Source organism: Podarcis muralis, chromosome 2 (assembly GCF_964188315.1).
Source record: "Podarcis muralis chromosome 2, rPodMur119.hap1.1, whole genome shotgun sequence".
Taxonomy (NCBI): domain Eukaryota; kingdom Metazoa; phylum Chordata; class Lepidosauria; order Squamata; family Lacertidae; genus Podarcis; species Podarcis muralis.
Window position 1 is genome coordinate 66,521,186 of NC_135656.1, and position 24,647 is coordinate 66,545,832.

Genomic DNA, 24,647 nt, shown 5'->3' on the forward strand with positions numbered 1-24,647 from the left:
CCATTACCCCTTCAATAAGCCCTTTGGAATTTACAACAAATAGCTGGACACATTTGAAGCAGGCCACTTTTTTTAAAAAAAAAAAGCTGGTGAATTAGTGGACATTAAATAGTCAATATTAAGACTGAGGACAGATGGTTTATTTCTCAAAGGTTGCAATGGTGGTGTGTTTGTTGAGCCTCTGGGTTGTATTTCTGAGGTAGCAGTGCATATGCAGAATGAGGCATGTCATCTGGGATGAGGAATGCATGAAGTTACCACACTCCTGTTCTCAAGCGCTTACCAGCAGTTCTGTACAGAGCCTAGGCATGTAGAAGCATGCAGGCTCTGCTGGTGTGCTATTTACCTTGCAGAACTGCAGTATATAGATTGGATGTATAGAGTCTATACACATACAGCTTGTACGTGGCGCAGACCCTGTGCACTGGGTCCTGGTCCCTGCATGGAGACTGAAGAGGGGCAGCTGGTGTAATCCAACTTCCCCTCTCCATACATTGATCCTACATGACAATGATCTGGACAGTACCAAAAGTCTCTTCTAAAACAAAATCAAAATGCTGTTACCGACTTAGGCGTCGAAAGACACAAACACACAGTCACAATCACTTTGGGCTGACCTTTGGCAAGCGTTCAGGGTCACCGGGGTGCCTTGGGATGACTTTCTGTAACCTTTGGAAACCATAGTCAATGGTGGGTTCATTCAGAGCTGAAACAACAAACATAATAATTATATAATAAGCAGTAGGACAAGGTGCAACATCGAAGAGTGTATTAAATTGCAATGTGTGTGTAGGGGGGGGGGGGGCAATCTGGAAACTTTCACAGCAAACTCTCCCTTTGCTCCTTTCCATTCAAATCAGCGATGACTGTGAAGCTGTGGTTCAAACACTGTTTGAGGTGAGATGCGAGGCTTTGGTTGAGTATCTGTGAAAAGGTGGCAGCAAGTTTTGCTCTCTATAAACAGCTTTTGAGCAAGAAACAATTATAATCTGTGATGCAATTCATTTTTTTAAATGCTTTGTACCCTGCTTTTCAAGTTTTCCATTATTATGTTGTTAGATGGAATCCTTTTTGAGTGTGGATTTAAAAAAAAAAGCAGAAGGAAAAGTCTCTTGTGCTTCCAGACAAACAAAATTATGTATATTTTCCTTGTGAAATACATGATGTGCTTTTAGGAAGAGAAATCCAATCGCTGAATCCTAAAACCACTATTGGTTCATGCAAAGTTCTCAAGAAATTAACCACAAGGAGAGCCCTTAGGGTAGAAACAAACAAACAAACAAACAAACAAACAAATGCTATTGCATAGTTGTGTGCCAGGCAGAGTGAAGCAGGGTGTGAGAGAATATGGGTGAAAAAGGGACAACCATTTTAGTGATTACAACACACTGGGGTTTGGCATAGCATAGGGCAAGGATCCATCAAATGGATGCCCTGCCCTGCCCTGCCCTGCCCTGCCCCACCTGCTACGTTACCAGAATAGGTTGCTGGGGGAAGTTCCCATCTCAGTGTATACTGGAGCAGTACCCCTGCCCCCGGTAACCTGGAAGTGTGGCATCTGGCCCTCCAGGGCCACCCAACATAGGGCCAAGGGCCTTATTACGCCAGCTCAGGACCACTGCTGCCCTCTGGCTCAATGCCACCAGTGTGCCACTGCTCTGTTTGAACTGTGTCTACACCATTGCTGGCTCATCCCCACCTCTCTCCATCTTTGTATGCATCAGCATCTCAGAAGGAAGGAGGTCAGGTGAGCGACACAACCCCACCGCACCAAACATCCACTGTTGGGGGTCATTCTCTGCGCACCACCCAAAGGGTCATGGCAACACGAGACAGGGCCTTCTCAGTGGCTGCACCAATACTGCGTAACCGCTTGACCTGTAGGTGGCTGTCTCTCTGGTCACCTTTTACCAGTTGATAAGTTCGAAAGCACGTCAAGTGCAAGTAGATAAATAGGTACCACTTGGGCAGGAAGGTAAACGGCATTTCTGTGCGCTGCTCTGGTTCGCCAGAAGCGGCTTAGTCATGCTGGCCACATGACCCAGAAGCTGTCTGCGGACAAACGCCGGCTCCCTCAGCCTATAGAGAGAGATGAGCGCACAACCCCAGAGTCGTCCGCAACTGGACCTAACGGTCAGGGGTACCTTTACCTTTAAGGACATTTTTATTGCAGCAGGCTTTTACCCGCTGTTTTATTTGAGGTTACGCTTAATCTGTGGTCTGTCCCTTTTGTTATATTTTTATTGTTATGTTTTTGAAGTATATTTATTGTTGGTTTTTTTTCAATTATTTTCTATGACATTGCAATTTTTGTTTGTGGTAAGCTACCCTGTTCATAGTTCATAGGCACTAGAATGGTGAGAAAAATATTTCTATCTCTTTATAAATAAATAATAGACAAATGCACAGCTTTGAAGACCAGCCTTGCTATTATTCAAGTTGGAGATAAAATAAATCTCTTGCAATTATTCTGGTGAAATTCCGGGCTAACTTGTTACTTTGTATAGGTGAATAAATGGATTCATTTATAGACTCTTTTTTGCCATTGTTTTTAATGAGAGATGGATTGAATGCAACCTCTTCTACCATACATAAAATACGTTCCTTCATTCCCCAATGTCCTTCTATAAAATGTTTTTTTTCCCCACAGATGGAAAAAAATATCAATACAATTTTCTTTTTTTAAAAAAAACTTTTAGTCTAACAGTCAGTATTTGTATTCTTGACATCCATCTATACATTAAAAACAAAGTTAGCACATACTGTAGTTAAAATGCATTCCCATTACCCTAAATTTCAAAAGTACACTGAAAGTACTACCAACTTTAAAAACTGTATTAAATTCAAATAGGTCCCAAGGCTAATGGAAGCAATTTGTGTACCAACCCAAACTGACTGGCCTACTTTTCAAAATACAGGTATGATAATCTCATGGTTTTAAAAGGACATTTAAATTGAAATACTGTGAATATAGTACATAATTATACCAATAGCACCCTTTAACTTGTCAGCTTGTAAATCTAAAAGGCTATCAATCATTTCTAAAGAGGAAATAAACCTTAAAATTCTTTGATTGACTGTGCTTACTTTTTATGGTGTTTTTTTTTAAAAAAGAGATAGAGAAAGAAGGAAAAAATGGATTAAAGTGGCCAGAAATCCATTTACAAAAGTACATTGTTTTACATAGGTGAGTAAAAAGCCAATAATTACATCTCCAAAAGACATCTAAATCAAAGTAAGTACTTTCACCTCACTTATGTATTTTAAGTTGCGTGGAACTTCAGGCAACTTTTTTATTAAAATACTTTTAAAAATGCAATGCTTATTGAAGTAGCTAATAGAATAGCATTTTCATTTAAGTTAATGTAATCATTTTTGCAAATATGAGATTTAAGCCATTTTCTCCTATCTAAACAGTAAACTTTCAACCTGTCTCTTGTGTGAATTAACTAAAATTACACCCAGGTGTACAAAATCTGTCATCTATGCTAGTGTATGAGTTAAGGCACAATATTTATTATTCTTTCCATTTTATGAATTACTACTTAAACCCTTGAGGAAGAACTTTCTTTCAGATTAGACTTGAAGAGTGGAAGCCTTGGAAGCTGTTTATGCAGCCTTTTTGAAGCAGTAACTCGTAAAATCCAACACACTTAACAGAAAAATGTAAAATCAGAGCTTGAGGTGAAATTATTTTAATGTTTCCAAAACTGTAACTTAATTTGTCATCCATCTTGCTTTAATAGCCTTAAGAAAAAATGTGTCTTCTGAACTAAATAAATTGATAACCCTTATAAATATACAAAGAAAATACAAGCTTTTGGATCTTCTATTTTGTTTCAAAATCAGAATTAAAAGGAGTGTCTTTTTTTTTTAATAATTCACATAATGAGCTCCTGCTGTAACAATAAAGCTTTTGTATGTTAATTGAAAGACCGTCTGATATACAGAAGGGTGGAATCTGTATCTCCAGCCAGGCTGCCAACTTACAGCACAATGATCAACACTTAATATCAGCAATTAAAAGAACCTGTTCAAATATCATGTGGAACTGATAGCTTAGGGTAGTCTTGGGAAACCTGTTCAGATGCAGTGGGGAATAATTGAATTAGACACATTATAATGTTATTATCTGAGGAAAAATAAATATACTACATAGAAGCATAGTGGAGATACCTCAAACCCCAAGACGAAGGACAAAGCTTGGGGTTTTGTTTCACATGCAACAATGGTTTCATTTATTTATCTCTTTCTCTCCCTTCTGCTGCTTCTCATACATTTTTCTCTATTATTTTAGTTCAACCCCTCTCCATCCATCCAACTGCTTTAAAATACTTACAAAAATTGTCTCTAAACATCAAGCATTTGAATTATACAACTAGCACTGTGGTGCCAGAAAGCCTCTTCTTTTTCCCCCTCCAAACATGCCCCCCTCCCAGTTATATTTTGAGATTACAGTGGTACCCCGCAAGACGAACGCGTCGCGAGACGAAAAACTCGCAAAACGAAAGGTTTTTTCGTTTTCGAGTTGCCTCGCAAGACGAATTTCCCTATGGGCTTGCTTCGCAAAACGAAGCTTGCCCAGGGGACAGCGGGTCTTCTCTTTAGAAGCAAGGGGCGGCGGGGAGAAGCGATCTTCTCCCCGCAGCCCCAGGTCCGGGGACAGCGGGAAGCGCTTCCCGCTGCCCCCAGACCTCTTTTGAAGCAAGGGGCTGCGGGGAGATCGCTTCTCCCGGTGCTCCGAAGCCGGGCGGGGGGGAGGGAACACCTGCCCCAGCCGCCCCGCTTCGGAACGCTGCTCCGAAGCAGGGCGGGGGGCGGGAACACCTGCCCCAGCCGCCCCGCTTCGGAACGCTGCCCCGAAGCGGGGCGGGGGGGCGGGAACACCTGCCCCAGCCGCCCCGCTTCGGAACGCTGCCCCGAAGTGGGGCGGGGGGGCGGGAACACCTGCCCCAGCCGCCCCGCTTCGGAACGCTGCCCCGAAGCGGGGCGGGGGGGGCGGGAACACCTGCCCCCGCCGCCCCGCTTCGGAACGCTGCCCCGAAGCGGGGCGGGGGGGCGGGAACACCTGCCCCAGCCGCCCCACTTCGGAACGCTGCCCCGAAGCGGGGCGGGGGGGCGGGAACACCTGCCCCAGCCGCCCCGCTTCGGAACGCTGCCCCGAAGTGGGGCGGGGGGGCGGGAACACCTGCCCCAGCCGCCCCGCTTCGGAACGCTGCTCCGAAGCGGGGCGGGGGGGCGGGAACCTCTCACCCCGCCGCCGGGAATCGGAACGAGGTCCTGGACCTCTTCTGAAGGCAGGCGGGGGCAAAAGTCTTTGCTCCCCCCGCCTGCCTTCCCGGGACAGCGGAGACTTCTCTGCTGCCCCGGGCGATCTTAAAATGCTGGCGGGCGGGAGCAAAGCGTTCGCTGCCGACCCCCAGCATTTTAAAATCTCCTCGGGGCAGCGGAGACTTCGCTCCCGCCCGCCAGCATTTTAAAATCGCCCCGGGACAGCAGGGGCTTTTAAAATGCTGGCGGTCGGCAGCAAAGCCCTCCTGTCCCCGGAGCTTGCGGGGCGGGAGGTGGGAAGAAGGGCTTTTCTTCCCACCGCCAGCCTTCAGAACAGCCTTCTGAAGGCTGGCAGTGGGAAGAAAAGCCCTTGTCCCCCCCCCCCAGCCTTCAGAAGAGGTCGGGGGACAGACTGTCCCCGGACCTGGTCTGAAGGCGGTTTCCCTAGGAACGCATTAATTGATTTTCAATGCATTCCTATGGGAAACCGTGCATCGCAAGACGAAAAAACCGCAAGACGAAGAGACTTGCGGAACGAATTAATTTCGTCTTGCGAGGCACCACTGTAATCCTTCTCAAGGAATAAGACTGTAACTCTGGAACTTATAAAATGTTTTCAAACCATGACATAAGCATAGTTTTGATGATGATGATGATGATGATGATGATGATGATAATAATAATAATAATAATAATAATAATAATAATAATAATAATAAATCTATTGTTTATACCCCGCCCATCTGGTTGGGTTTCCCCAGCCACTCTGAGCGGCTTCCAACAAAATATTAAAATACAATAGTCTGTCAGACATTAAAAGCTTCCCTAAACAGGGCTGCCTTCAGATGTCTTCTAAAAGTCTGGTAGTTGTTCTTCTCTTGGTAGGGCATTCCACAGGGCAGGTGTGACTACCGAGAAGGCCCTCTGCCTGGTTCCCTGTAACTTTGCTTCTGGCAGTGAAGGAACCGCCAGAAGGCCCTTGGCACTGGACCTCAGTGTCCAGGCAGAACGATGGGGGTGGAGACGCTCCTTCAGGTATACTGGACCGAGGCTGTTGATGTTGATAAAAATGGGTGTTGATTTGCACACACACATGCACACGCACACACACTTCATATACTGATTTTATTTTTGCTAACTTCAGATTTATAAGTTCTACCTTGAGAAAGGAATAATTGTCCTAGAATAAAGTGAACTGAACAAGGAGTATTGATAGGCCAACCAGTGTGTTGAAAAAATGTGTGTTGTGTAACTAAGTGCTGCATCTGACCATCTCATCCTTGGTCTGCAGGACCTGTGAAAATCCTGTCAGAATGGTCTTCATGGTTTTTGTGTTCATGACAAGACATCTTTCTTTTTCCAGAACACCAATATTATGGAGGAGGAACCAATATTATGGAGGAGGCAAGATGGTGAGGACATAACCGGGAAGGGGGGGGGGGAATGACAGAGAGTCTTCACACCTTCACAGGACTAAAAGGAAGCCAATGAAATTCTATGGCTGGATGGCAGCTGTTCAGTGTTTGGTTAACAGTGAAGCAAACTTTTCAACCATTATTGAATGCTTATCATAACATAGAAAATCTAAGCTCTAGGCATAACAAAATGGTAGCTTTAGATCCCCGTAATTAAATACACATGCATGAATTAGGGAGGCTTTTATAGGTTTCTAGCATGCTCATTTCAATTAACCAAATCTCTTCAAATCTCACATCATTGGGTATTTCCTGTATTATCTCTTCCATTCCACACGGAAGACCAAGGCAACCTGCCCAACAGGCACACAGCTCATCATAAAGGGAAGGATGCAATTTCTGAATTATACCACTATGTCGTGTCTCTTTTTCCTACGTGCTGCTTCTCACCTTTCTGCTTATTAACTAAATTGACATATTTTCTATTTCACATAGAGGCCTTTAAAAAAAACACAAAAAGCACTCTTCTATGTGGTAGCTAACATCAAGACGTTTCCCACCCAGTCCAGAGGATCGATATGGTAAGCAGGTGGTATACTTAACAGGGCCTATAAGAAAAAGCTGCTACATGACTGTGTTCCTTGACATCCTTCATTCACATGAGGTTGTGACATGCACATAGGTCCAAGTACAGAATCCCAGAAGTTTAGAAGAAACCTGGGTGGTTTCAGGGTTCAGTACTACCCAGGCGTGGAACCTGGAGTCTCCTTGGGAGGAGGTGAGGGAGAGAGCAGACAGGCCCTCCAGCAGACAGGCCCCCATGTTGTCAATGAAGGTGAGGAGCAGCCAGATCAAGACACTCTCAACCCAAACCAGAAGTCTCCACAATGGTTGCCTGGGTTCCTGGCCAGCTTTTGTCCTTGCCCCTCATCATCTCCAGGGCTGGTAGAGATAGTGAGCTTCAGGACTGCCAGTGAAGTGCCAAAATAAATCTATGCAATCCCCCTCAGGAAGAGGGAACATGGGAGCAAGCAGCACTGCCTGGATAAGGGCCTGGTTCAGAGCAGAGAAAAAGTGGAGCCCCAACCTTTCATATGAGCTCTCAGTATGAGCTCTAGTGAAAAGCCTTCCTGACCAGAACCTCCTTTGCCTCTACGCATGACCACAAATATTATTCTTCAATCCTTCACACCACATTTTCAAACGCCTCTCTTGATGTGCAACATCTCCCTTGAAGAAGACATGTTGCACATGTTAGTTCAATGACAAACAAACGTATCTGATGGGATAGATGGATAGATAGATAGATAGATAGATAGATAGATAGATGATAGATAGATGATAGATAGATAGATAGATAGATAGATAGATAGATAGATAGATAGATAGATGATAGATAGATAGATGATAGATAGATAGATAGATAGATGATAGATAGATAGATAGATAGATAGATAGATAGATAGATAGATAGATGATAGATAGATAGATAGATGATAGATAGATAGATATAGATATAGCAAACAAGCATTTATTTTTCTGCTTATGAGACAACGCAGACAATGGCAACTAGGAAACATGGCAAAAACAAACCAACCCAAATTCACCAGGAAACCCCATGTCCCTCTCTGACCATATACTTCTCAGCAAACAGTGGCAACACAACAGAGCCACCAGATTGATATGGCAAGTTCCCAACCATGCACCTTTGTATGCAACTAGGGCTTTAATTGGCCCCCGGGGAAGCATAAAAATCTACTTAACACACACATCATCAATGGAAAGAGTATATTTTCCAAATCTCACATGCAAAGAAAGTTTTCTTTCTTAATTAAATGCCATTAAATGGAACCATACAAGCGCTGGGACTGTTTTTGTTGTGGTTGTTGTTAATATGATCTACCCTTTACTGTATAAAGCTTCCTTTTCATTAAACTGCCCCCCAAAAAGTGTTTATTCCCATAGGCAATGGAAAATGGAAGTGGGAGGAGCAACATCCTACTATGGAGACAGAAGGCTTGGGTGTTACAGAGGCTATTGCAAGACTAACTCAGAGTTTCCTTGCTTTTTATGACTTTGTGTGTCTCTTTCACTTAAACATATTCCTGGGAGTCTTAATTTCCTTTTCTTAATGGTAGTGCGGCATGATGTAATTCTTTTCTCAAAATAGAAAGATATGTAGCTAATAAGAAATGTAAGATTTCAATTTTGCAACAACCTGGAGTCTAAATAAACAGTCAGCACATTCATCAGATTATAAATAACATTTCACAACCAAATCAAACTACAAAACTAGCACCTGTGGTCCTTGGGTTCTTATGGCGACTGCTCTTTATTCCAATTAAAGGTGCAGCGGGGGCCACTTGACCTGCTGTTGTCAAACATGACCATATACATACTGTGCTACATTTATATGTAGATATACACATACATTATATACATACATATATACAGTGGTACCTCGGTTTTTGAACGTCTCCACTGACGAATATTTCGGAACTCGAATGGCATAAACCCAGAAGTAAATGCTTCAGTTTTCAAACACACCTCAGAAGTTGAACAGGAAGTGCGGCTTCTGCTGAGCGCAAAACCCTGAAGCCTAGTTGCAGGCTATAGTTTCGGTTTTTGAACGTTTAGGACAGAGCCGTCTTTACCCGGGGGTGCAAGGGTTGCGTGGTACCCGGGCACCAAATTCTGGGGGGCACCAAATGTATACCTACTGTATACTGGTCCCTCTCGATTGGCAGCAGTGAAAAGCAATGGAGTGAAAGTCTCCGCTTCCCTCAGTCTGTTACTCCATAGCGTCGAATATTCCTGATGAGTCAACATTTTTTCCACTGCGTCATTGTTACTGGTGAGCGAATCTCCCCCAAAAGGCTCAACAACTTTGAGTTTGCCCCCCCGCTTAAAAATGTCAACAGCTTTGGCTCTCCCCCCCCCCAGAAAAGCTCAACAAAAGTTAATTTGGGGGCAGCTAAACTAAATTTGGGGGTCTTGGGTGGATCATTGCACCCCGGCAGCACATATGCTAAAGACGGCCCTGGTTTTGGAACTCAAACAGTCTTCCAGAACAGATTACGTTTGAAAACCGAGGTACCACTGTATATATAATATCTCTCTCCCCCCCCCCCCCTTCAACATAATCCAGAAACTTGGCTTCAAAATTAAGGCTTTGTCCACACTTCCGCTAGTCCTGTTCCTAGAAAGAATGGGTGCAAGTGGTTTTGCCTTTGCCCTGCCGCCTTCCCCTGGAAAACCTGCTCTTTAGTGCTAAATTGGAACAAACAGTAATCCATAGAAAACCTGATCTGGTTTCCCCAGGGGAAAGCAGTGGGGCAAACAGAGGTGTTGATAAGCCCTACACGTCAGTGGCAATTTTGAGCAAGTGAGGAATGCAAAGCTATTGTGGAAAACTGAACTTTTACATTTGCAGTGGTTATCGACAGTGCCACATGGGTGCCTGTTACTACCATACATTATCTACACCAACCGTTGTCAAACTGTTGCCTCCCAGTTGTTCTGGGCTACAACTTCCATCCTTCTCAACCAGCACTGTGCTGCTCTGGCTAATGGGACATGTAGTCTGGAACCTCTTGAGGGAACCAGGTTCACCAAAGCTCAGCGGCACTCTTTAAAAATAAAAACTAAGACAGGCAACACCAATCCCGTACCATAAAGCAGGATTATCCATCCGCAAACACAGATTCCCATTACACGTGTGCTTCCTTAGAGATTAACCTACATAAACCAGACTATAATGTGCCACCAACAGAGAGCAGGAACAAAGGAGGTCTTTCCATGCTGAGCCTGCATGATTCAGGAATATTTAATATACCAAGCCATGGAATGAGCAAAGCCTTCCTTGTCTTTTTGTCTAATAGTGCCTGTAGGTTGGAGCAGAGACCTATAGCATAGCATATGGGGAAGGAGAAGGGCAGATAGTGAGAAATGCACAATATTTGATGAAAACACACATTTCTCAAGCTGGTTCTGTTCATTTGTTGATCCACTAAAGGAACTGTATGTAGGTGAAGCTTTGAGATAGCTCTTTATATAGGACAGCCTACACCAACCCAGAGCTCCCAGGAAGTTTTGGATTGCAACTCCCATCAGCTCCTGCCAATACAGTTGCTGCCTGGGGTAATAATAATAATAATAATAATAATAATAATAATAATAATAAAAAATTATTTATAACCCGCCCATCTGGCTGGGCTTCCCCAGCCATTCTGGGCAGCTTCCAAAAAAATATTAAAATACTTTAATACATTGATTGGAGGCACAGTCTAAAACATTTAGAGGGCACCAAGCTTACTAATATCTGATTACATTCATTCTTCCTGTCAGTAAGGTATGGCTGGCCATACGATTGGGCCAATAATCTGAGGCTGAATCTTGACAAGATGGAGGTGCTGTGGGTTTGCAATTCCTGTATCTGGGACTTCGATCGGCAGCCTGTTCTGACGTTTGTTGTCTGGGACTCCTCCTGGATTCCAACCTGACGCTAGAACGTCAAGTGGCTTCTGTGGCTAGGAGTGCTGATGCCCAGTTAAGGTTGCTTCACTAGCTAAAGTCATTCCTGGACCAAAATACTGTAATGCACTCTGTGCGGAACTGCCCTGGAAGGTGGTTCAGAGGCTGCAGATAAACCAGAATATGGCTGCAGTGTTGATAGGTGGTGTAGACAGAAAGAACTGGCTGCCAGTGAGATATTGGGCCCAATTCAATGTATTAGCATTAGCATATAAAGCCCTAAACTGCTTGGGACCCAAGTATTTAAAAGAGTACATTCCCCTCAGTGGTGCTTGATTTGTGGAGTACACTTTCCGGGGAGGTGAATCTGCCTTCCTCACTAACTTTCAGGAATAACAAAATTATTACTTCTTATTTATTAACTTTATATGCCACCCTTCATCCAAAGATCTCAGGGCGGTTCATAAGATAATATTCCAGTTCACCCAGGTATTTGATAGCTGGTAGATACTATAACTAGTTAGCTTTACATTATCAGCTGTGGTGGGATACAATTGTTTTTAGATGTTTGTAATGGATTTTATTTTATTTTATTATTTTTAGTTGTATTGTTACTTCATTTTTTGTCTTTGGCTCTTGGCAGAAATGGTGGGACAGACATTTAAATTAATAATAATAGTAAAAATAACAGGAGGAGGAAGAAGAAAAAGGGAATATGTATAATAGTAATGCTTGTAAACGCAAAGAATGTGTAATAAAACTTTACAAAATTTTATTGAACATGAACTTTTTGAAAAAATAAAATTTTGGCTAGCAGCAAAAGAACATGTCAGGACTCAAACTGTGTAGGGGCAAAAGGCCCTGTCCCCCAATGTTCCCATGAGTGCCAGCCCCACCTAACCCACAATAGACCTATTGTAAAGAAACATTCCCAAACCAACAAATGCATTCTAAATGCAGCACACCTACTATCCTAATATTAACAGCCCTTCCTTCATTTCAGAAGTAATTAGCAGATTGTACACCAAATGGAAGTAGTACAATATTGAACTGACCATGGAGAGTAGGAGAATAAGTGCATTTAAACTATTATTACTAAAGTAGCCTGGCCTTTAAGGGGGTGGGAGGAGGGAGCTGAAATTCTGTATTTTAAGCAGCCTTTAAATTCAATGCCAGCGACATTACTTTCCCCTATAATTGTTCAGCTTATATCCCAAAGAGTTTTGACAATAACTGTTATCAGGAGGGGAAATCATAGCAACCTGTCTGATAAACATGTTTCCCTGCCCTCACACCCTGGTGAGCACTGTGACACTCTACTTTTATCATCTAGTGTGTGCTCAGAATGAGCTTAGAACAGCAATTGCCAGGAATAGGCAGGCGATAAACTGCATTGATTTAACACATCTTGTTTTCAATCATGCTCGGATTTTCTGAGCACGCATTTTTCCTGTACTCCAGCTTGTAGCTTTTATCTGACGAGCTGATCCCTTTTCACTGGAAAATGAAAAGGTCGCACAATAAGACACGGTTTACTGGAACTCCAACACGCACCGGGGAAAGTATTTTAGATAAATACTGGCAGACATAGTGGAGCTGAATTTCAACACCACAATTGCTTAACAACAATACTTATTACTCTCCTAGAACAAGCCTACAGCACCTTACGGCTCGCAGTAGGGAAGAACACCAAGTCAGACGTGATAGTGGGGGAAAAAATAAATAATAAATAATAACCTTCTACAAGACTGTTTAAAGATATAGGGTTTTTTTAAAATATAACTGAGCAGAGAGGAATAAGTGAAGCATCTTTTCAGCAGTAGCCACTAGCCTATTGAGAAGTTGGCAATAAGCCATATCCCATGGGCCAATATGAATTCCCAAGTAAATTGAGCAACCCAATTTGGTCAAATTAGATAATGAGAGAAGGGAAATTATATGATGAAAATGTAATCTAACTAATCAATAGTGATGGATGCTGGACAAACCGCTTCTTCCATGGTTGAAATCCCAAGCATCCTTACTTAGAAGTAAACTTCATTGGTGTCAGTGGGATTTAACTTTGTTTAGCATCGAAGTGCAAGTCATGACTGGTTTTGTATAGGACTCTGCCTAATACCAAGGCAAACTCTCTATCCATATAACCTAGCATTGCCTACTCTGACTGGTAGCACATCTCCAGACTCTTATCACCTCCTATCGGGTTCTTCAAAATGGAGGATGGAGGATTTGAACCTGGGACTTTCCACATGCAAAACTATTTGTACCTCCCCAAACTATGTAAGTATTAGAAATATCAATGCATAAGTCCTTTTTGTAAAAAAACAAAACAAAATATTTTATTCCAGAAATGCATATTTTAAACAGAAAATGGTCATATCTGTGGATCTGCTTAAACATAACACTCCAGCTAATTTATTTTTTAAATATTTGTAGTAAAAAATGGTTTTGCGTTTGAGAGCCTGAAAGCCTCAGACCTTAATGTCCCCTCGGGGGCCAGTTCTTATTGGCTACTGATTTCCCCTCCTCCTTAATACTCACTGTCTTGGCCTCATTTGACCACACACCCATGGTTGTGGCAACCAATGTAACTTTATTTACAGGTATCCATGACATCAATAAAAGAAAACTTGGTGGGATGGCAGAGCTCACCTGACCTTTGGTCAGTGACACCACAGCTGCTTGCTGGTAGGGAGAGGGCCAAGGCGGCAGCAAAGCTGGCACATTATCTATGTATTACTGGGTGCGTTATCTATGTATTATAGGAGAAGGAGATTGAGTTTTCGCTGTGCAGCACAACAGGTGCATTGTCTACTTTTATGTTTCAACGCATAGGGTTTTGCTGTAAGAGCCAGGATAGAACCATTTTGCATTTTCAACAGCATCCAACATTATTTTTTTGTTCCTGGGTCCATCCCCTCTAAAGCAGGCTTAGGCAAACTCGGCCCTCCAGATGTTTTGGGACTACAAATCCCATCACCCCTGACCACTGGTCCTGTTAGCTAGGGATGATGGGCGTTGTAGTCCCAAAGCAGCTGGAGGGCAGAGTTTGCCTATGCCTGCTCTAAAGTATAAGAAATAGCTGTTTGTCAGAAGCAGAGCATTGGATGAGTTGCACTAGTAGCATCATTTAGGACAGCAAATCCTGTTCCCTTTCTAAGGAGTTGCCTCTTAAGTAGTTTAAAGCTTAGGAAACCTGGATTACCTTTCTAAAAAGAAAGAACGCCAGAATACTTTTTGTTTTATGGAGGCAAAGTCCTTGGGGGATTGTTTAAAACCCAACCAATATTCTTGAGTGCTGAAGTTTGCAGTGATACCTTTTACACGATCATATGTGTGTAAAAATACTTACTGATAGATGGTCCTTATCTGTTACACATTTGAGGAAGCTAAGGAGAGGAAGTTATTCTGTCTAAATATCAAGAGTGACTTATGCTCTAGGGCTTTTGGTAAGTGGGTTTTCAGAGTGCAGCATTTCAAGAAGACACATATTTGTATTTAAGAAAAGCTTCCTTGGGGATGATATCTTATTGAGGTACTTCTATATTCACTGAGACACAAGATGCTTGGGTGATGGTGAGGGGAGAAGCGCATTTGAATGTAAAGTACGATCCAATGGTTCATTAATTAACTTCTCAAGTTCCAAAAGTAATAGAATGTAACATCACCACCCCAAACTTTACTTGGGCTAAAGTCAATAAGAGCTCTGTCACTGCCATGCATCCAGGGATGTCATGTCTAGAGACCCCCACAATTGTGTTCGGTACTGTAAGGTGGAGGGACGCGGGTGGCGCTGTGGGTAAAAGCCTCAGCGCCTAGGGCTTGCCAATCGAAAGGTCAGCGGTTCGAATCCCCGCGGCGGGGTGCGCTCCCGTTGCTCAGTCCCAGCGCCTGCCAACCTAGCAGTTCGAAAGCACCCCCAGGTGCAAGTAGATAAATAGGGACCACTTACTGGCGGGAAGGTAAACGGCGTTTCCGTGTACTGCGCTGGCTCGCCAGATGCAGCTTTGTCACGCTGGCCATGTGACCCAGAAGTGTCTCCAGACAGCGCTGGCCCCTGGCCTCTTAAGTGAGATGGGCGTACAACCCCAGAGTCTGTCAAGACTGGCCCGTACGGGCAGGGGTACCTTTACCTTTACCTTTTTACTGTAAGGTGGACAGCAGTCCATTCTATCCATCTTTGTGCCTTTTATACACTAGTATAGAAGGATGTTTCACATGTGCACATTCATTGCTTGGTGACAATAGCATGAACAAGTGACTTGAACGTGTGAAATACCACAGACAAAATTTTATATTACTTGACATCATCTCAAAACAAGCTTTCCAAAGGAGTCGGTGGACAGGGTCAGGCACAGACCATCAACTGTTGAGTAATGAACCAGCACAGAAATGCACACAATTGTCTGGGTGAGATGAGGCAAAGAAAGTAGAATGCGAAGGGAAGCCCCAAATGTGAGAGCTGGCATTATTGTGTGTGTTAGTGACACATATCCTCCTCTTCTATATAATGTAATGATATAAATATATATTACCTGATCTGCCAGAGGCAGTTCCAGATATAATTTTGGAGAACCTGCCCTTGGCAAGTCCAGCTCATGACTAGGATTCCATGAAATAGACAAAGATGGTGCAATCCTTTCCTCTGGAAACTACTTTGAAAAGGCTAACTTTAGATGGTTCCCCCCTTCAGATAAGGAGAAAGTAAGAAGAGATTTATGAATCAATTGTTTCTATCTCTCTCCCCTTTCTAAACATCACTATGGGCAAACCTTTTCAGACGATGAAGGCCATTACAATAGCTCCCCTCCCCCGATATACAGCAGGAAATTATTTATACAGTGTTACCTTGGTTTAAGAACAGTCCTGTTTATGAACAATTCGGTTTACGAACTCCTTAAAACCGGAAGTAATGTCCCGGTTTGCGAACTTTACCTCGGTCTAAGTACAGAATCCGAATGGTGGAAGGGCACCGGCGGTGGGAGGCCTCATTAAGGAAAGTGTGCCTTGGTTTAAGAATGGTTTATGTTTAAAAAGGGAGTTCGGGAATGGATGAAGTTCATAAACCGAGGTACCAATGTACATAAAGGTAAAGGTACCCCTGCCCGTACGGGCCAGTCGTGTCCGACTCTAGGGTTGTGTGCCCATCTCACTTAAGAGGCCGGGGGCCAGCGCTGTCCGGAGACACTTCCGGGTCCCGTGGCCAGCATGACGAAGCTGCTCTGGTGAGCCAGCACCAGCACAGCACACGGAAACGCTGTTTACCTTCCCGCTATTTATCTACTTGCACTTAAGAGTGCTTTCGAACTGCTAGGTAGGCAGGAGCTGGGACCGAATGACGGGAGCTCACCCCGCCACGGGGATTCGAACCGCTGACCATGCGATCGGCAAGCCCTAGGCGCTGAGGTTTTACCCACAGCGCCACCCGCGTCCCACTACCAATGTACCAATGTACATAGTACATAGGGCCTTCTGGCGGTTCCCTCACTGCGAGAAGCCAAGTTACAGGGAACCAGGCAGAGGGCCTTCTCGGTAGTGGCGCCCTCCCTGTGGAACGCCCTCCCACCAGATGTCAAAGAGAACAACAACTACCAGACTTTTAGAAGACATCTGAAGGCAGCCCTGTTTAGGGAAGCTTTTAATGTTTGATGTATCACAGTATTTTAATATTCTTTTGGAAGCCGCCCAGAGTGGCTGGGGAAACCCAGCCAGATGGGCGGGGTATAAATAATAAATTATTATTATTATTATAACACTAAATTAAGATGCCATAGAGTAGGAAGATGGGAGTCTGCCTTCAACTGAGACAGACCATTGGTCCATCCAACTCAATATTGTCTACAGTGACTGGGAGTGGTTCCTCCCCAGTTTTTCCTTCCCAACCTAGAAATACCATGCATTGAACCTAGTTCTGCTCTGCCACAGAACTATGGCTTTTGCCCTAAGGGACAAAAGATGATATGGCTAAGCAGGAGATTCAACACACCTACACTTTAGGCTCTGGATAGCTAAATGCACCGGGAACCAGGAACCCACTTAGGAAAAATAGGTTCCTTTATAGCACTCTCTCAATGTGGTGAAAACTTCTTAAAAGAAGGTATAGATACACAAACACTGATCGTTATATTATACAAATGATAATACACTAACCTAAATACTCCCAGGGGTGGGACCACAGACAAACAATATACTTCCATATGAAAATTTAGCAGCAAGTAAATTTTCTCAGCCTGACAGTTATTGCAACATTCAATACGCAAACGCACACACCAACGCTGTGACTATCTTCTACCTCAAGTGGGCCCTTGGTGAGGCAATATTTGATTTATTGCAGAATTCTTCTTTTTTTCTGTATAGCAAATAAAGTATAATTTGATTAAATGTAAATGAAGCAAAAAATAGTTACAGTAGCTTGTCTAATGCAATTTATAGTACGAAATGCCTGTCATTTGACTCAGTTTTTAATTCAAAAAGGGAATAGGAAATAGGCTGAGCAGTCTAACGGAAAGCTAACCTAAAATTGTTCCATTCCTCCTTAGAAATATGATTGAACTAAGGAAGAATAGCAAATTTTAGGTTACAAAGAGACAAGTGTTGAGCAGACAAAGATCCTAAGGCAAGAATCACTTGCAGCCCGATTTTCTGCAAATGTTTAATATGATGTAATGTATATATTACAATACTAGAATAAGGTGGAATAAGTACACATCTTAAATTATTTACATCGTGGATGGCTATAGTATGCTGAATGTAGCTAATTTAACATAAGAACTTAAGAAGAGCCTGCTGGATCAGGCCAAAGGCCCATCTAGTCCAGCATCCTGTTCTCACAGTGGCCAACCAGATGCCTATGGGAAGCCTGTAAGCAGGACTAATCTTTGCCCATCTGTGAATTCCCAGCATACTGCCACTAACAGTGGAGGCAGAACACAGCCATTGGGGCTAGCAGTATTCTCAGGTGATATAGTCACACCTATTTCCCACAAATGGAATGTGCTCACACCTGTGGTGTACCAGCAACTGATACTCGGAAGAACACTGCCTCCAACTGTAGAAGTAGAGCTATTCCAACCAGGTTAGTACCCATATCCCTTTTTTAAAGGATATGGCTGCTAATCCAATTGGAGATGCTCTGCTTCCACCAGGGGTGCCAACTTGAACAAAATATTGTGGGGGGCCTAGGGAAGCCCCATCCCGCATAATTGATCACATGACACAGTGCACACACACCATTTGAATGAGAATGCCCATCCATTTTGTGAGGGTCCAGCCCCCTCAAATATTTTATGGTGGAGCCCGAAGTGCCACAGCCCCTGGGAGTTACCTCTGCCGACTTCCACTGTTGGAGGCAGTGTACTTCGGAATATCTGAGCAAAAATGTAACTGTTTGCTCTACCACTGCAGTGCCCGGTGCGGTGGGGCATATGGCTGGGACAGAGCAGGGTATGATGAGGTTGGGGGTGCGTCCTGGTGAAATCCATCTGGTGCTCCCACTGGTGCTTCCACATAGTCTCAACCTGTCACCAACTTGCCCCGTCCCACCCAGGTAAGCTGCAGCAATGCCAATGACAGAAGGGGGGCTTTGTCCCACCATACCAGCAGCTAATATTCTAATTTTGGCCATAATCCAAGCAGATGCACTCCATTCTCATTGCCATCCAACTCCATCCTGGACATGGTCAGGACAGGCTGCTAAGCCCTAGCAAACCTGAGGCATTCTTGCACTTCAGAGACCACATGGCACAGAATCTAAGCCTCCCTGGGGCTTCTTGTTCACTGCTCACGATGGTGCTAGCAGCCAGCAGCCATGTACAGGATGCCAGAGGCCTTTTGGCCCCTAGCTGGAAGCAGTTGTGACTACTCCCTCTGGCAGTGTCGCCAGCTAATGAAACAGCACTGCGGAGTGTGGGTTATTGCCTTTGCAACTGTATAATTGTACATATCTATATCATATATATTTTTTATCCATGCTGCTTGTTATATTAACTTCTTATTTCAATTAACTTCCATCATCTTGGTACTAATCGTCAGGAATTTCCAACACATACATGCTCCCAATTCAAATAGTTTGGCTCTGGTTATTTATTTTACTTTAAGGAATGCTGAATATGTGCAATAGCAGCCATGCATTCATACACATAACAATCAGCTTTCAGAGAAACAGCTGTATTCGCATCATTATAACAACAATAACAACAGTTTTAAAAAATATGTACATGTTTTCAGGGGGTGGAGTAGTTTGGACATATCAACACAATTGTAAAATGGCTGACGTTTGGAAATGTATATAACTGGAAGTCATTTGTGAACCATGCATGAATGGTGAACTACGCGTAAAGTAATCTTACAAAATTCTTTGCAGGATGAGTAAGAATGGAGGAACAGGAGGAATGGCAAAATCCTGACTTAGTAAGTTAGGATATACATGAGCTCGGTTAAACCCACACACAGCCCCTTTCCTACGGTTAATGGTTTCCAAATAAGTCTGGATTTGGTTTTTAAAAACTTGCTCCAAAATCCTGGCCTCTTTAGTATCCATTAACCACAGTTTTGGGTTCACATGTGAGAGGACACTATGGTTAACTGTGGCTTCCTGGCTTCTTTCCCTACTTGAGCAAAATGGGGGAGCAAGGGAGCTGTTTGTGGCATGCAAAGCTTATGTATATACTGGCTTATTCAGACAGAATTTTATCTTGCAAACTGAACCATTCTGAGTCACATTAGTCCAAACTAATTTAGGGACAATAGTAGTTCATTTTTACATAGATAAATGTAGGCACAAGTAAACCGGGTAAGTTTCATTCTCCAGTGAAAAAGCAGAAGTGAGATCTCAGGTGGAGACAAATGCTTGGCAAATTTTAGATCTCATTATCTTTAAATACTGATGCATTTCAACCACGCAGATAATTATAGCTGACCATATTGTAACTATTTTACTGCTGCCCTTTCCCTCATAAATTTTACTTTTGGAAATATAAATGAAAAATGTGGTTTCAATTTCATACAAATTGCATGCTGTTTGGTTTTAACAAGAAAATGGAAATAATAGCTGACTTCTTTAAAGGGAGTTACAGGTATAAGTTGTAGGAATATCTTTTACCTTTCAGCCCTTGCAAGAACAACGAAGTACAAAGTAAAAAGTGCCTTTGGAATAAAAGTGAATTGTACAACAAAATAATACCTTAAAACTGCAAGGACGGCCTCTTCCAATATGAACAGACCCAGACCCTGAGATTATCACCTGAGGCCCTTTCCATGTGTGTCCTCCATGAGAAGTCAAGAGAGTGGCAACACGAAAATGGGCCTTTCCTGCAGTGGCTCCCTACTTGTAGAACGCTCTCCCCAGGGAGGCTTGCCTGGTGCCTTCATTACATATATTTAGGTGCAAGGCAAAAACATTCCTTTTCTCCCAGGCCTTTGGCTAACCAATCAATCTTTGGTCTTTTAAACTGTTTTGGGGGTACTGTTTTTGTTTGTTACTATGTTATATATTTTGTGGTTTTATATTGTAAACTGCCCTGTGATCCTCAGAAGAACTGTAGATAAATTTTTAAAATTAAATAAGAAAAGTTTTACACTTTTTTAAATTCTAAACACACACCAAGCACTTTTAATAAGTTAGAACAATTCTTTTCATCTTTCTTGCTCTCTGTTTTGCAAAACAAGCCAAGCTGAATTGAAAATAATGCACTGCTAAGGTATAGTAACTTGATTAAGGGTTCAAACAATCCTACAAAGATTTACCTGTAAATAATTTTTTAAAAATCTCAGTGGGATTTCCTTCCTTGTAAACCAACAAAGATTAAGGTTGCCATTTCTCTATGGTTGTTTGGAAGCCTAGGATCACTACACTTGTTTAGCTGACAATCCAGTAATGATCTCTTAAGCTACCATTTTGAGTGTACCACAAAGGTGCCATCCTGACACTGATGTCACTGCTGCTGACCTGGATGAGGTCTGGTGGTAGCAGGGTTCGTAAAATGCAGTTGCACTTTTCATACAGCCACCAGCTGAACTTGTGCTCCCACCGGTACGACAACACAGTCCTGACCTCATCATATCGCCTCCCTCATCTAGGTAAGCTGTAGAGATGGCAGTGTTGGGAGAGCATCTCCACCCCACCCTGGCTAAATGAACTGAATGAAATCTGTAATTTCTAAGCATGTTAACCAAATAAACATTTGTAGCTGATTAAATGTAAGATATCATACAGTTAAACAAACCCGCATTTTACCCAAACTTCACTATGGCTACCTTTTTACAAAGTCAAACAATTCTGCAATAACTTACTAAACAAAACCGACCATTCATAATAAGAAGAGTTGCATTGTTAAACACTACTTATTTAAAGACAACCTAACTTTTTGGGAAAGCATTCTTAAAATCTTCCATGCACTACTTATTTAAAGATAACCTAACTCTTTGGGAAAGCATTCTTAAAATCTTCCATGCTGTGGTGTTTCGGGGTTTTGCACATTTTTAATTATCAGTTGATTCTGCCTAAATGCTGTTTGGTTGTTATGAAAACCACCTCGAGCTTTGAAAATGCTTTAAATAAATAAGTTTTTCAGATATTACAAACAAGTTAAATGCCATATAAGCAGCTGAAAAAATATGTTTCAAATCACCTTTGTTAATCTGGGAGGCTGGTTTTTTAAAAAAATAAAAAAAAAACTTGCTAATAATCTAGCACTGTAGCACCATAGAACCAAGCAACATAAGCAACTATGCCATTAAAACTTTGTTCCAATGAGGCCCTCACCAACTGCCCAAGCAGGCGCACTATGCGACCCATGAGAGCAACAAAACAATCAGATTGTACAATGGTGGTGGGATATACGGATATGAACAAACACACACCCTCTAGATCACACCCAATATTTCCACCAAGTTCCCTGTGCTGCGCAAAACATTGATCTCTTGCATTTTATCGAAATGCCAAGTCAGTCACAGTGTACAGAGTATGCTTTTCCTCCACATTTACATATTTATTTTCCTTAGGAATAAGTGACAGCTTACAGCATGGCATTTTCAAAGATCCCTTTGCAATTCATGGGTCAATCAATACTCTTTGAAATTTTCAGAAGGCTTTCCACTTAAGGACAATGCTAACTGACTTGGGTCACATTTTTCAATAATTATTTGTTGTGGTGTGGGCTCTGGCCTTCAGGAAACTCTAGAAGGCTTCAGTCACAAATTACCCCTGTGGTGGCAGCCACAGGCTTAAGAAAAGCTTAGGTTCCTCTCTAAGGAACATCTCCTTTCAGAAAGCCAGAAATGCAAGTACCGGATATCAGTTGCTGTTTTCATATCTTGGGCAATTTTTCTTCAATTTTCATCTTTCCATGTTAACTTGTTCCTATTCTCTTTTATAAAATCCCATCTGTTCAATTATTTATTTCTAATTATTACATGTCATGCTTTCTGCAGAAGTCAGCATATAAACAAGAAAATAGTGCTGCACACTGTGGTGACTGCATAATGTTAGGTTAAACGAGCAATACGTAGGTGAAATCTGCAACATTTGTTCTCAAAACAAATAGTATATGTGGGAGATACATTGTAAGACTTCTTCAATTTGAAAGGTTTCAGGTATCTGTGGTCTCTTTTAGTGGGGCGGGTTCTGTAAAACCTGTTTTCCCCCTGTATAGTTGTGTTTTTCCGTTTTTCTTGGTTGTTTGGTGTACTTTGTTTTGTATGTCACTTTGGGTCACTTTGTAAGGAAAGAGACTAATAAATAACAACAAAACAGCAACACAAATTTGAAGTTGCGCATTTCCTCAGACATACTATTTCACTTTATCCCAATTCTCTGCATTCACTATCTATTTTAGGCAAGCGTCATCATAATCCCACCATCCTTGTTTAGTGTTTGTGGTTAAGTGAAGAGAGAGCTTAATCACAACTCCCCAGTTTGGATGACATCCTAAACCAAATTTTGGCTTAACTCAGCATCAAAAAGGACTGTGGAAGAGCAAAGTGGCAGTAGGAGCTCACACATTTGTGCAAACTTGATAACATAACATTTGGCTTAGCCTATCATGCAAGCCAGGACACTGTAGGACACAAAAGTGGGACCTGCAACAAATGTTGCTGTGTGGAGCATTCCCCAAAATCCCCATAGTACCCTGTGAAGAGGGATTGATTGTAAGACTACTCTGAGAATTAAAAAATTGTCCAGTAGCACCTTAGAGAGCAACTAAGTTTGGGTACAGTATAAGTGTGCATGCACACTTCTTCAGATACACTGAGACAGAAGTCACCAGACCCTTATATATAGTGGGAGGGTGGGGTGGGGTTTTTCTTAGAAGGGTAGTAGGATAAATGGACATAAATCTGACATCAGGAATCACAAGACAGAGAAGCCAGTAGGAGAACACTTCAATCTCCCAGGACATTCAATACAGGATCTCAAAGCAGCTGTCTTATTAAAAAAGAATTTCAAAAATAGACTTGACAGAGAAGTTGCTGAATTACAACTTATTACTAAACTGAAAACTATGGAGAGACCTGGTCTGAATAGAGATATTGAATTCTTGTCTCATCACATATGCTACTGTATTGTTTTAATTAGTGTTTTTATAGTTGATCTGATTTTGTGTGGAGTGCCCTACCTGGGTGGATGGAGCAGCCAAGTAATTTCGTTGTCCCCGAGAGGGGGCAATGACAATAAAGATATTATTATTATTATTATTATTATTATTATTATTAAAGCCATTTTTGGTCATCTGCATACGATCCCTTGCTTTTTTCTGTAGGACTAATTGCAGTCGCTACCAGTCGTCCACAGGTTTACCATACCCATTGAGTCAATCACCCATCTCCTACTACCCTTCTGAGAAGTACCCCACCCCACCCTCCCACTATATATAAGGGTCTGGTAACTTCTGTTTCAGTGTATCTGAAGAAGTGTGCATGCACATGAAAGCTTATATTCAGAACAAACTAAGTTGGTCTCTAAGTTGCTACTAGACAATTTTTAATTTTTAAAATTTATTTCATCTCAGTCAGACCAACCTACCTGAATCTACTCTGAGAATTGTAGCTCTGTGAGGGTGATAGGGACCTCTATCAATTCAGCACCCTTAAACTACAGCTCCCAGATTCTTTGGGGGAAGCCACGACTGTTTAAAGTGGCGTCATAGTGCCTTAAATGTATGACATGAATGTGGCCTAACTAGGGATGCCAAGTTCCTAGAAAAACATGATTGTCCTTTATGTTGCCTGAGCTGTCCTGTATTTTGCTCGACCAAAGGTGGCAACCCTAGGCCCACTCCCCTTCCTTATCATTCAGGGATGCAATAAGATTCAGGGAGGGAAAGACAAGGATTTGTGTAGTCACAAATGCTGGTGTTTTACAGCAGCCACTGTGGTTCTAAGACCTTATTGTTTTGTATTTATTTCGAGCAGGGGGTTCTGCTTTCTCTCTAACAATCCTACCTCTGCAAGGCCCATGTAACGAGGCAATACTATCTCTGAAATAATGAG

The 24,647-nt window shown here is 42.5% G+C and overlaps 1 protein-coding gene across 7 annotated transcripts in view; it reads right to left on the bottom strand.

The window, feature by feature from the left end:
• EBF1 (EBF transcription factor 1) overlaps nucleotides 1–24,647 on the bottom strand; it is a 383,413-nt gene that overhangs the window by 40,146 nt on the left and 318,620 nt on the right. For all 7 annotated transcript variants that reach the window (XM_077924635.1, XM_077924631.1, XM_077924629.1 and 4 more), the window contains exon 11: nucleotides 618–706. In XM_077924635.1, the coding sequence (XP_077780761.1) occupies nucleotides 618–706 (89 nt within the window). The remainder of the gene's footprint in view (nucleotides 1–617; nucleotides 707–24,647) is intronic.